This window comes from Mollisia scopiformis, assembly GCF_001500285.1.
Source record: "Mollisia scopiformis unplaced genomic scaffold LY89scaffold_6, whole genome shotgun sequence".
NCBI lineage: Eukaryota > Fungi > Ascomycota > Leotiomycetes > Helotiales > Mollisiaceae > Mollisia > Mollisia scopiformis.
The window spans coordinates 776,824-788,423 of NW_017263586.1; the positions used below are offsets into that span (position 1 = coordinate 776,824).

General features: G+C 47.0%; 4 protein-coding genes across 4 annotated transcripts; 2 read left to right on the forward strand and 2 right to left on the reverse strand.

The window, feature by feature from the left end:
• Window positions 1–354: 354 nt before the first annotated feature.
• LY89DRAFT_695135 (uncharacterized protein) lies at window positions 355–3,502 on the forward strand (the record flags this gene model as incomplete). Its single annotated transcript, XM_018216752.1, has 4 exons — window positions 355–502; window positions 550–836; window positions 886–3,283; window positions 3,333–3,502. 4 exons carry the CDS (start codon window positions 355–357, stop codon window positions 3,500–3,502), a joined length of 3,003 nt encoding a protein of 1,000 aa, XP_018074853.1.
• A 446-nt stretch (window positions 3,503–3,948) lies between these two features.
• Window positions 3,949–6,451, forward strand: LY89DRAFT_666168 (uncharacterized protein; the record flags this gene model as incomplete). The annotated part of the gene is made up of 4 exons (XM_018212887.1): window positions 3,949–3,951; window positions 4,006–4,255; window positions 4,525–5,171; window positions 5,327–6,451. 4 exons carry the CDS (start codon window positions 3,949–3,951, stop codon window positions 6,449–6,451), a joined length of 2,025 nt encoding a protein of 674 aa, XP_018074854.1.
• Window positions 6,452–7,347: 896 nt separating this feature from the next.
• Window positions 7,348–8,130, reverse strand: LY89DRAFT_730539 (uncharacterized protein; the record flags this gene model as incomplete). The annotated part of the gene is made up of 3 exons (XM_018219490.1): window positions 7,348–7,910; window positions 8,029–8,066; window positions 8,117–8,130. The coding sequence occupies 3 exons, from the start codon at window positions 8,128–8,130 to the stop codon at window positions 7,348–7,350; spliced, it is 615 nt and encodes a 204-aa protein (XP_018074855.1).
• A 355-nt stretch (window positions 8,131–8,485) lies between these two features.
• On the reverse strand, window positions 8,486–10,073 carry LY89DRAFT_779260 (putative D-amino acid oxidase). The gene is made up of 3 exons (XM_018222279.1): window positions 9,711–10,073; window positions 8,896–9,656; window positions 8,486–8,742 (listed from the first exon to the last, which is right to left on the reverse strand). The coding sequence occupies exons 1-3, from the start codon at window positions 9,845–9,847 to the stop codon at window positions 8,660–8,662; spliced, it is 981 nt and encodes a 326-aa protein (XP_018074856.1). The 5' UTR covers window positions 9,848–10,073; the 3' UTR covers window positions 8,486–8,659.
• Between the last annotated feature and the right edge of the window lie 1,527 nt (window positions 10,074–11,600).

An 11,600-nucleotide genomic window follows, 5' to 3' on the forward strand; every position in this document is an offset into this window, starting at 1 on the left:
GTAAATAAGTACTTACCTCACAACATTTGCTCTACTAGTATCAAAAAAGGTCCGACTTTGCATCGAGAATCGTGATTTCGAGGTGCGCAAAAATGGTCACGTGATATACCCCTCCTCTGCGTAACCTCAGCAACCAGCTCTACTCGAGTGTTTTGATGGGAAATTCTCCACTCATCGTAAGCTCATCCTTGCTATTAACATCAATCTCCCAGCCACCATTCCATACCTCGAAAGAGCTTCCGACTTTATCCTCTCATGCTTTCTTAGATTGTATTCTATCCGAGAAATACCATCTTATCTGCGAAGAACGCGTCTTCCGCCAGAACGTGTCTTGTCAACAATACGCAGGGCAAGATGGGTGGAACAGTGGTAGATGGACCGTCGGTCACGATGAGCTTTGCCAACAACTTCTGGGGCAAAGATGACGCTGGAGTCGACCCTTTGCTTCAGCGAATGCATAATGCAAAGCAAACCTGTGACGAATTGAAGTCATTCTACACTGGTATGTCCCGTCACTCCTATACTTGATCATGTCTAATATCATCACAGCTCGTGCTGCAATCGAGGATGAGTATGCCCGAAAATTACTTTCTCTGTCGCGCAAACCATTGGGATCCCAGGAGTCTGGAACACTTCGAGCTTCGTTAGATGTCCTTCGAGGGGAGGTTGAGGCAATGGGAAAGTCACATCAGAGTATTGCTGGTCAAATGAAGACAGAACTCGAGGAGCCGCTGGCGGCATTTGCAGGTGCTATGAAAGAGCGTAGAAAGATTGTACAAGGTGGCATTGAAAAGCTATTGAAAGTTAAGGTCCAGCAGACTCAGAGTGTCAATAAGGTATTTCCACCCCGTCCACCAAGGTTAAACTTCGCTAATGTTGCCTCAGACTCGAGACAGATATGAGCAAGAATGCTTGAAGATCAAGGGATATCTCGCACAAGGTCATATGGTCATGGGCCAAGAAGAGCGGAAGAACAAGGCGAAGCTAGAAAAGACTCAGATCAACCTCGCGACGTCGAATACCGAGTACGAAAATGCAGTCAAGGCACTCGAGGAGACAACCGTCAGATGGAACAGAGACTGGAAGGCTGCCGCAGACAAATTTCAAGACTTGGAAGAAGAGCGATTGGACTTCATAAAAAGCAGTCTGTGGAGCTTTGCGAATATTGCTTCGACCGTATGTGTCAGCGATGATGCCTCCTGCGAGAAAGTCCGACTATCACTTGAGAATTGCGAGGTCGAAAAAGATATTGCTTCTTTCATTAAAGACCGAGGAACTGGCCAAGAGATTCCGGATGCACCGAAGTATATCAACTTCTGCCGAGGAGATGTCAGTGATACACAATCTGAAGTATCGGAGGACGAAAGCTACTCTGTTGCCCAATTCCCACGCACAATAAATCCTGCATATCGAAGTTCATCCCCACAACCATCCACTTACGAATCGCACCATGATCCTCATTCTCTTATTGCCCGAGAATTAGGTCACGATCCTGGAACTCCACCAAGCCGTGAAGCCACCATGACACCCCAAAAAGGTCTGGCGGACAGATCAAAGCACGCCCGAGTTGAGGATTATCAGGCCCCACCTCCAAGACAAGACAGTGAAGAACCACCACAATCTTCAAGACAGCCTCAGCTAGAGTATGAGGCCAAGCCAAGACAACCACAACTTGACTACGAGCGCCCCCAGTCCCGACAACAGCAGAATGGTGGTCAATTACAGGCGAGACAGCCACAATCATCTCACCAGAATAAGCAGTCTCGACAACCCCAACTGGACTACCAGCCTCAGTCTAGGCAAGCACCTCAACAAAGACAGGCCCAACTTGGTCAAGCTCAGCCCGGTAGAATATCTTACGAACAGGCACAACATGGACCTTTGGCTCCTGTTCCTCATGATCCATACCCAATGGACGGAATGACTATGTTGTGTCGGACAGGCCCGCCCTCTGAGAGAAGTTCAGCACACAGTCCAGTCAGACCATCGAGCGCAGACTCGGCCAGCGAATACTCCAATCCAACCTCATTCTCGAGCCAAGAGCCTCCAAGCGGAAAGACTTCACCAACTAAGCAAGTAGCACCGCCTCCGGAGAAACAAGTCTTGAAGAAAAAAAGTGGTTTCTTCCAGAGTCACAGCCCTTTCAGACGCAAGAGCAACAAAGAGAAAGATAGCGCCATGACTCCGTCCAGTCGCAATACTTGGTCGGCTAGTCGCACAACGAATCAATCGACACCGTCCAGGCGACCTCAACTGTATGGTCAAGACTCTCAGAATATGATCAGCGACAGACCTAGCGGTAGTCCTGAGCCAATTGATCCCCGTGCGAGTTTTCAACTGAACGTAGGTAACAACGTCTTCGACGTCGCGACACCAGAGGCAAAGAAAAAATCTCAGAACGATTTTGCCCAGCAGGAGGAGAATCTAGATCCGATTGCACAGGCTCTTGCTGAGTTGAAAGGTGTTACGAAAGCATCGTCAACCCGAGTATCTGCAGATAACTATCATGGAGTTCCTACACCAGCTCCAGGATCCGCCCCAGCCTCAAGGCCAGGAGCAGCTCTTGTTGCCAATGGGGCCTTGATGGCAGGAATGCGTGGTACTCCCCCACCATCTTATGACCAACCAGTCTCGAGGCTCGGAGCCCCACAACCAGCCTTCACATCCAAGGCAATGCAACAAACTCGACAGAAGTATGTTGATCAAACTCAAAACATGTTCAACTCGCAAGCTAGACCAGGCTCACAGGCTGGAGGTTATGGTTCAGGATCGCACTCTCGCCCAGGGACCAGAGGAAGTGATATGCCACGAGCTACTTCCCCTGCTCCTCCACGAAGTGTGTCGCCTAGGCCAAACATGCAAGTAGACAGTAGGCAAACATATCGATCAGTATCTCCCAACCCATACGGTGGTAGCCAGCGTAATCGTGCTCAATCAGCTGCACCTCAAAATCGTGGTTCAGATCAGGCATATTACCGCCACAACTCGCCTGGTGATGTCGCTCGTGCTGTGTCACCAGCTCCATTCCGCGAACAGGAGAGGCCGAGCAGTAGCCATGTAGGGAATGACATGTCTATGCAAATGCAACTTGCTCCCGCTGGTGATGAGGGCTATGGTTCGCAAAACGGACGAGGAAGCCGAGCTGGTGGTTCTGCTAGTTCTCGGGCAATGAGTTATTACGGCGGCAGTCAAGGAGAACAACAGCTCGCTGCCCGCAGCCGGAGCAAGAGTGTTGCGGATGTGAGACAATTCAGTAGAGATGGACGACCTATAATGCATTTTGGTAAGTTTGTAGCACGTCCAAAGCTGTCTCCACGCTAATATTTCTCTAGCTCGTGCTATGTATATGTACCAAGCTGCAATTCCAGAAGAATTGAGCTTTGCGAAAGGAGATATTCTTGCAGTGCTCAGACTTCAAGATGACGGTTGGTGGGAAGCTGAGGTAACAGGAAAGAATGGAAGACCTGGTCTAGTACCAAGCAACTACCTTCAGAACTGTTGAGCGGTCAGGTATATGAATACATATCGTCATATCGTGATGTGTCGTGTTTATAATGAGTGTCTGAGTTTTCGAGTATATGGGAGCTGGGGCAGGGTTCTCTATGCCAGGTTTAGAGCATCAAGTTTGTACAAATTATGAGATAGTCGAGGAATGAAGCATCACATTGGAAACCGTACTTTTCACCTACCTGTACGTGCCTTGTGTGAGAGCCTGGAATTGTGAATATTGTCTCGAGCAACCGCGAAGGATTGATTGCTGAGGGAGTTCACACGTACTCAAATGATCCTTGAAGCGGCAGGGTCCGATTTGGAGTCTAAATTTTGAGACATGTGATCCTTGAAATTCCGACGTTATGCCTCTAATGTTCACAGGAATTAGAACAGCTCATGCTCGCAGCAACAACAAAATAAAAGAAGCTCTGCCGTTGCGGTAGCCAGCGCGACAACATGGTATGTCAAGAATCATCCCCGTATTTCTCCATATCGGTAACAAACATCTTGCAGGATCTCATCAGGAAGCCTGTCCGTGTCGTGACGTCGAAACCAGCGCGACAGACATACCTAAACACGATCCTGTTCATGATCACATCGACGATACTGCTGGGACTTGCTGCCTTTGCATATATTCTATTCTACCTGAATTATGTACCGCAGATTGGCATTGAAAGGATTATCCATCTGCAATATGGGCACGCTAACCCCTCTCTCACAATGGCGAAAGCTAACCTTGCACTCAAAGTGACGGACCCCATCCGTATGGCATCACTCCTCTCGATGCTTCCATCATTTCCCAACAAGCCTACGATATAAGCCTCTCCCTTCACGTTCCGCGATCGCCGTCGAACCTCGCTCAAGGGAACTTCATGCTGTCATTGTCGCTTCTCTCGCCAACTTATAAACCTCCTCTTCCCTCAACCAGCCCAACGTATACCCCTAAGCTGTCGACAATTTCCGAAGTCTCTCAAGATGAGATTCTATTCTTTTCACGTCGACCAGCGATATTGACATACTCTTCGCGCCTAGTGTCCTCATCTGAAACACTCTTTTCCCTACCCCTCTACCTTCTTGGACTGAAGCGTGAATCGGAAATTCTGCACATCCCGATGGCAGAACTGGCTACCTTTCCAAAGGGATGGAAGAACATTCCAGGTTACGCGATGCTGGAACTACAGTCGGAACAAGAAGTGCAGGTTTACGATGTGCGAATTCAGTTTCAGGCACGATTCGGAGGACTGAGGTGGATTATGTATAATCACCGGATAATCTCGTTCGTGGGCTTTACATTCGCATTCTGGATGTCAGAATGTGTCTTCACAATACTGGGTTGGCTGGCTTTGCGAACTCTGTTCTCCAGCAGTGGAGAAAAGGTGAAGAAGGAAGTGAAGGGTGATGAGACGGATACAACGGCTATCAAAAATGAAGAAGATGAGGAAGAACCAGATTTATCAGATACGCCGAGGACGTTTCCTACATACGGACGACAGCCACCACTAAGGTACACGCCAAAGATCAAGGATGAAGATAGTGAGGAGTACATTATTGATGAGACGGCTATTCAGCCTCTTGCCGCCGAGGCAGATGACGAAGACGATGAAGAGTTCCAACACAGAAGTGGAAGAACAGACTCAGGTATTGGAACGAGTTTTAGTGAAGGAGGAGAGAGAAGTGGGGTGAAAAGGCGGACCTCAAGGGGCGGTAGATAATGTGCTTGTGTGCATGGTTTGAAAGCGTTGATCTTATGATACCCAAATTTATGTTTTATTGGACATTTCGACTGCATACCCATCGTTCGGTCAGTAAATGTAAGGCTATGAGACCTGAACAGGCCTCGATCGGCGATTGCCGTGCATGTGAGGATGAGGCTGAGCTGAATAACCTCAACGCCCAGCTCACTTTTCTTCTGTTACTGCGTGCAGAACCAACTCACGGCGAGTATAATTGCAGCACGCACATTTTGCTAGTCCAGCCTTCGAAGAGAACGACCTTCTCACCGAGACGAGCGGAACAAGTCTGTAGTCTGAGTGCAATGTCCGGCCTCGAAATCGTAGCCGCTATAGCAAGCATCGTCTCCGCCTTCAACGGTTCCATCTCAATATATCGCTCATGGAGAGACAAACGTAATGAACGCAAAGAACGCAAAGAGAACCAGACACTAGAACGATCCCTCAAGAAAGGAAAGACCACAATCCGGCACGAATACGACGCCCATTTCGCAAGGCTGGGGCAGCAATTTGCGGTCGGTGATGCTCAGGCAAGACTGGAATTATTCGGCTATATCATTAAACTTCAGCAAACTATCATGACGCTCATGACTGAGTCGAATTCGACAGCTTCGGTTGTACTGCCTTGTTTTCCTGGTGTGTTGGAGAGCTCGGAGAGTACACGGAGGGGAGTTTTGACTACGCTTGGAGAGCAGTATCAGCGAATGGCGCAAGCACGGCCTCTTCTTTCGCCCGGCTCTATACAGCACTCGTTTGGGCCACAAGGGGTCAATGTGCAACGTCCACAGGATCGCAATGTACAGAGGGCACCGGAAACACTCCAGTCACCATATATGCCACAGCTTAGATCCACAAATCGAATGACAGGGAGTATACGAACAATCGAAGTAGAAGGGCGTGACCAATCGTCTAGTTCCGACTTTTCGCTTTATTTCACAGAGGCAATTCGCAAGAATGAAGAACGTGAGCGGCAGTCCGCCTCTGACTTCTCAAGCTATATTGCCAAAAGAGCTCGAGAAATAGAAGAACGTGAGAAACAAGCTACCAACGATTGGCTACTTTATATCGATGAAGAAAAACGCAGAAGAGCAGAAGAGGAGCGGCAAGCTACTGACACTTTTCTGCGTTATATCGATGAGGAAAAACGCAACAAATCTAAACGTGAAGAGCAAAGGACCGACGACTGGGTTCTTTGGATGGATTTAGAGGAGCGTAGGAAACAAGAGTAAGAGCGGCAATCTGATGACAATATGGAACACTGGTTCATAGGAGATTCTCGAAGAAGACATGGAAGGTGACAGATGGATAGCATCTGAGATTTGGAGAGGCGTAAAACAAGCCATGTCTAGGGGATATAGTCATCAAGTCAAGAAGACTTCGTACAATGGTAGTATACCTGATAACAGGCTATTTTCTTGTGAACTAGCATAGGTAGATGACAGAACCTAGCTGACATGAACCTTAAAAATTTAAATTCATAGAAATATGAAGTTCTCAGTAACCAGACTTATCACAACCAAAATGTCTGTAGCAGAGACAGACTTTCAAGCTTAACTGTTCAAGTTCAAAATTTTAGAATGTCAAATTTCGAGGAACAGACTTATCGCAAGTAACTGTACTGCAAAAAGGAAGGACAATGTTAATTGTGTAAATACTTAAGGTAGAGTCTAATTTCTCACATGCAAAGGTTTCGTTAAACGAAAGAACATTGTAAATAACTACTATAAATTACTAACCTAATTATCAATGCTAAGTTGTTAGATTATGAGCTTTGAAGCCTTATTACAAGCAAAAGTAGTGTAGTAAGCAAAGACAATCAAACACTAAAATTACGTATTGCTATTATATTGTCTCACTGACTCTGGAACAATATTATCTTATATCTCGAACTTATAGTATCCAAAGCGGCATATATGAATCACAAACATTTCACTACTTTGAAGTCATTTCAGTATGCATGTGAAAGATGAACGCTTGATTGTCTAGCAAAAGTAAGTGCTTCCGTGCTCGAGTCCACTGCCCCCTCGCTCGCTAACCCTTTTTTCCACCCCTCGTCACGTGTAGGCAAAAATGCCCAGAATACTCAGACAATTCGAAGGAGATCAAAACGAAGGATCCCCAGGCCTCAATGTCCAACGCCTCCTTGCTCCAGTACCATCTTCGCTTCTTCAGACTCCCCATCGTAATCGTACGCCCCATGTTCCAAAATTGTCTTAGGCTCGGAATAGCCACGTGGGCCATTACCATCTTCGTCGTCCTCATCCGTGCGATCAGGTCGGGTGTGCTTCTTGTTGATTGGGACAACAACTGGGTCCCGGACAGTTCTACGGAACAATCTCTGACATACGAACAGAAATCCTGGGTGGTAGGTGCAGGAGAACTTGACGTATAAGCCCTCATTGTTGTGGAATGGGACAATCCTATTCTTGTGTCGGAACGTATCTTCGGGAATCTCCAAGAAGTCATCAGTACCTGGCTCGGGGATGAAGTAACGAAGTCCCTCCGGACATTCGTGTGATTGCCAACGCTTCTCGTACTGGATTACGTATTGGGCTTCGTCGACTAGGTGGGCTTCGCTCCAGTCGAGGACACGTGGAGTGGGAGAGGCGGGGCCCTGGGTTATATATTCCGCGAATTGAGAGAGAATCCTGTGCGCGAAAGTCTTTCTGTTTTCGTCGATGCTGGTAACTGTAGACTAATCAGTATATACTTTGACAAGCATTTGAGAACCGGAAAGCTCGTTCGACGGGTAGCTCTCTCTGGTCGGCTCTTTAAAAAGATATAGGCAAGGGCAGAATTGACGTACTTTGCTCGCAACAGAATAGGGAGGACTCGAGGTGGGTTCTGTTTAGGGATTAGATGATAAACTTTAGAGGGCGAGTTGAGGAACTTACGGTTGAGGAGGCATCGTTGATTGCTTGTGCTTGAGAGCTGATTGGGACAAGTAATGGTAGGGAAGAGCTGAAGGCGCAATCTGAAGAGAATAGAGACTCTCGAGCTCTTTGAAGACAATAGCTATTCAGGTGGCAGGCGGCGAGATACTTGTGTAGTACTCCACTTCGAAGCGTCAAAGAGACTGATAGACAAGAGGAAGCAAGAGACGATGTGTAGAAAGAGCCACGGCTGAATAGTTACGTGAATTTTACAGCTCATGAAAAACGTACGTTAACTTTGTGGAAGCGGACTTCGCTACGCTCCAAGACCGACAAAGCGCGAAGCTAATTCGGGACTAGATTGCACAAGCACCTAAGGCTTTAGCTTTTAATTCTATAGTTTGTCTTGATTCGATCTATTGTACATAGACCTATAGAACGATTGTGCAAGCTCCTTCAAGCTTTAACAATAGTGATTAAAGAAGTACGTTACCATTTCTTCAAGAACATAAGCTCACCAAACACAGCCGTTTACAAACTGAAGATCTTGGTTCTTATACGTTCTCAAAGCTTTGACTTGAAGCCAAAACCTTCTACAAGTTCCTTAACAGCTTCGGCAATACCAAACGAATAAATATACCCCGCACCTGCAAGGTTGACATATCAGAGTTAGCATATTTCTTTGGGACAATAAAGGATATTGCTTGGAGTACAATGAGGGAAGGGAGATATTGGAATCCCGATACGTGCAGAACTATGAATAGTCCAGAAAAGGGGTTTCAGGTCCGGAGAAGACATACCTTCTACACCATAGGCATGAACGATGTCGCCTTCTCTCTCCACACGAATACCCTCTTTCCTACCAGGTCTGAATCCAACAATATCAGTCACGGTATCAAGATCCACATCTTTGAAAGCTCCCTTCGAAATCCGATTGACTCGTCTCAAGATGTCGCTTTTCAGTGGGATATCCACCTCGGTATCAACTCGATCTGACTTGATTCCTCCAATAATGACACCACCCGACAAAGCCCGAGGAATGATGTAAGTATATTCTGAGCCTTCCATCATTATGAGCTTGCTGAAGTCTGTTTTGACAAACATGGTTTGACCTCTGACTGGTCCCACGGTGTCATCTCCTACCAGTTGTTTGGCACCAACACCAGATGCATTGATGATAATCTTCGACTTGGCGATGTTTCGAGCTTCGTCAAAGCTCTTGATCTCAGCTCTAACGAACTTGACTCCTTTGGCTATAAGCTTCTCCTTGAGCCATGGCAGAAGAAGTAACGGGTTCATAGCGACCGTGGTATATTGCAAGCCAAGCGTAACCCCAGCGGGAAGCTCAGACTTGGACATGAGTCGATAGTCTGGCAAGAGTGGTTTGTACCATATGTTAGAGTCATCGTCCTGATCATCTCGATATTCTGTCATTTGATACACTTTTACACCGCTTGATGGGTCTTTCTTGGCTAAGTCCCAATAGAAGTTGAAGGACTTGGTTTGCATTTCTTGCTGGGCTTTTGTGGCATTCTTTTGAGGGTGGAATACTGCTCCAGCCCTATGGGAGACTGTTAGATAATGCCCAGAAATCCAAGTGTATGTAGACTGTTACCATGGGCTTGCCCAATCGGCTCCCAAATCACCAGGAAGGTCTCTTGCCACAATCGTAACATTGTACTTCGGAGAGAGAACATAAGCAGCAGCAAGGCCTGTGATGCCGGCACCGATAACGCCTACAGATTCAGCCATGATTGAATAGTAGGTTTTGACGAGTAATTGGAATTTTGAGTGCTTGTTCAGTTGAAATATACATCTTGACTTCACTTGTTAGTCACAACACCCCACTTTGAGTCAACCGGCAATAGCATCGCGCTATCGCCAACACCTTCTAAAAAGGTCTTTAGAAGGGCGCAGACAGTGACATTTGCTATGATTGTGGATTTAAGCATAGCAAGAAGTGGTCAGAGAATCGTAGGGGCAGCTTCATCACGACTCAGAGATCACGGCAAAGCTTTGGAAGAGGTACAGACTTGATTGCCCCTAGATGTCACGTGTATCACCATCCGTAAATTTGCCACTCAAGTGCTCAGGTGGTTCTTAATCGGATCATCGATACGTTCTTCTAAGGAGAATATGATTGTCCCTCGAATCCCGGAAGGTTTGCAGAGCGAGACAGAGCATCACGAGCATATGCTGCAGCTTCTTCGGGATCAACAACGGCCCGCTCCACTAGTCTCGCCCCCCTTTTCACTACCGAGAAACTCCCCAAAGCGAACATCGGCCTTGCTCAACAACAACAAAAATGTTTGTAAGCCAACACCTGCAGCATATCGGCGACCTTCATTAATGAAAAGAGCAAATCACAAGGACCGGTACCAAAGCGCTGGCACAGACCACTTTACAGTACTGTACATCCAGCTTGGCACCGCGAAAGAGTTTTTCGTGGACAACGGACGGGAAGAAATGCAGATATATTATTGATAAGCAGATCTTCGAGAGTCATAGGACCCTTTTACGTCTTCCCCAGCAGCGAGAGCACAGACAGAGCTACCAGCGCTCATCAAGATCAGCAATGTATCGATGGCGTGCAGAGTCGTAGCTGAAGTCCAAAGCGCAGAACTAAGTCACAAGTGACTCCAAGATTTCGCTCTCGAGAGTAGGGAAGAAAGTCGTGGTACCATAGGTTGAGGGGTAAGCTCATCTTATTAGCCGGGAAGTATTGATTGTCCGTGCGAGAGAGGAGGATAAAGTTGCAATTACCCGGTTTGCAGTCCCTAGTCGATCGTAATTGATCGGCATACCGAATGCGAAGGATTGTTAAGTCGGCCCTGTTACACAAGATCGGGATGAGCCCTCGGATCTCTGATACCACGTTGTGGAGCACACCCTTGCCAGCTGAGTGGAAGTAACCATGGTTGTGTTAGGGATTTCCTTCTTACCAATCCTGCGCGGAGGTGGCGTGAGCTATTTTTCATTTGTCCGGATGGGTCGATGCAATAGAACTTCTTGTTATTAGCTTACCATAAGTACAAAGTCTATTTCAAGAGCATCTCGAGCGAGGGATTGGGTTCATCTCATGTTACCTCTTTGCAATAGAAGGTGAGGTTCCAGCGCTCCAACATGGCAGAGACCAACGTGTTCCTTGGTTTCACGTTGAATGGTATTCCCAAGTTATGCGTTTGAGGGGCATATATAGTTATGGTTATATTGGTGACGACGGAACAATACCAGACTATCACTTTTGAGGCTCCCCATTACATTTCTCTGCTCGAGGTGCGTTTTGGCACCGGCACACAACTCCGTGCACGGCACAAGAAATAGTTCTGAAGTTGTACAGCACTGCATAAAACCCAACATGACCGTGCTCCATCCATAACATCATGTGTCAGACAAGACAACGGTACTGCTTTCTAGATAGAGAAGTTTGGAACATCGTCCCCATTTTACCCAACCTCCAAGACAACGTTTCACTTCCATCCTTTCTTCGCAAGCCCGCCTTCTA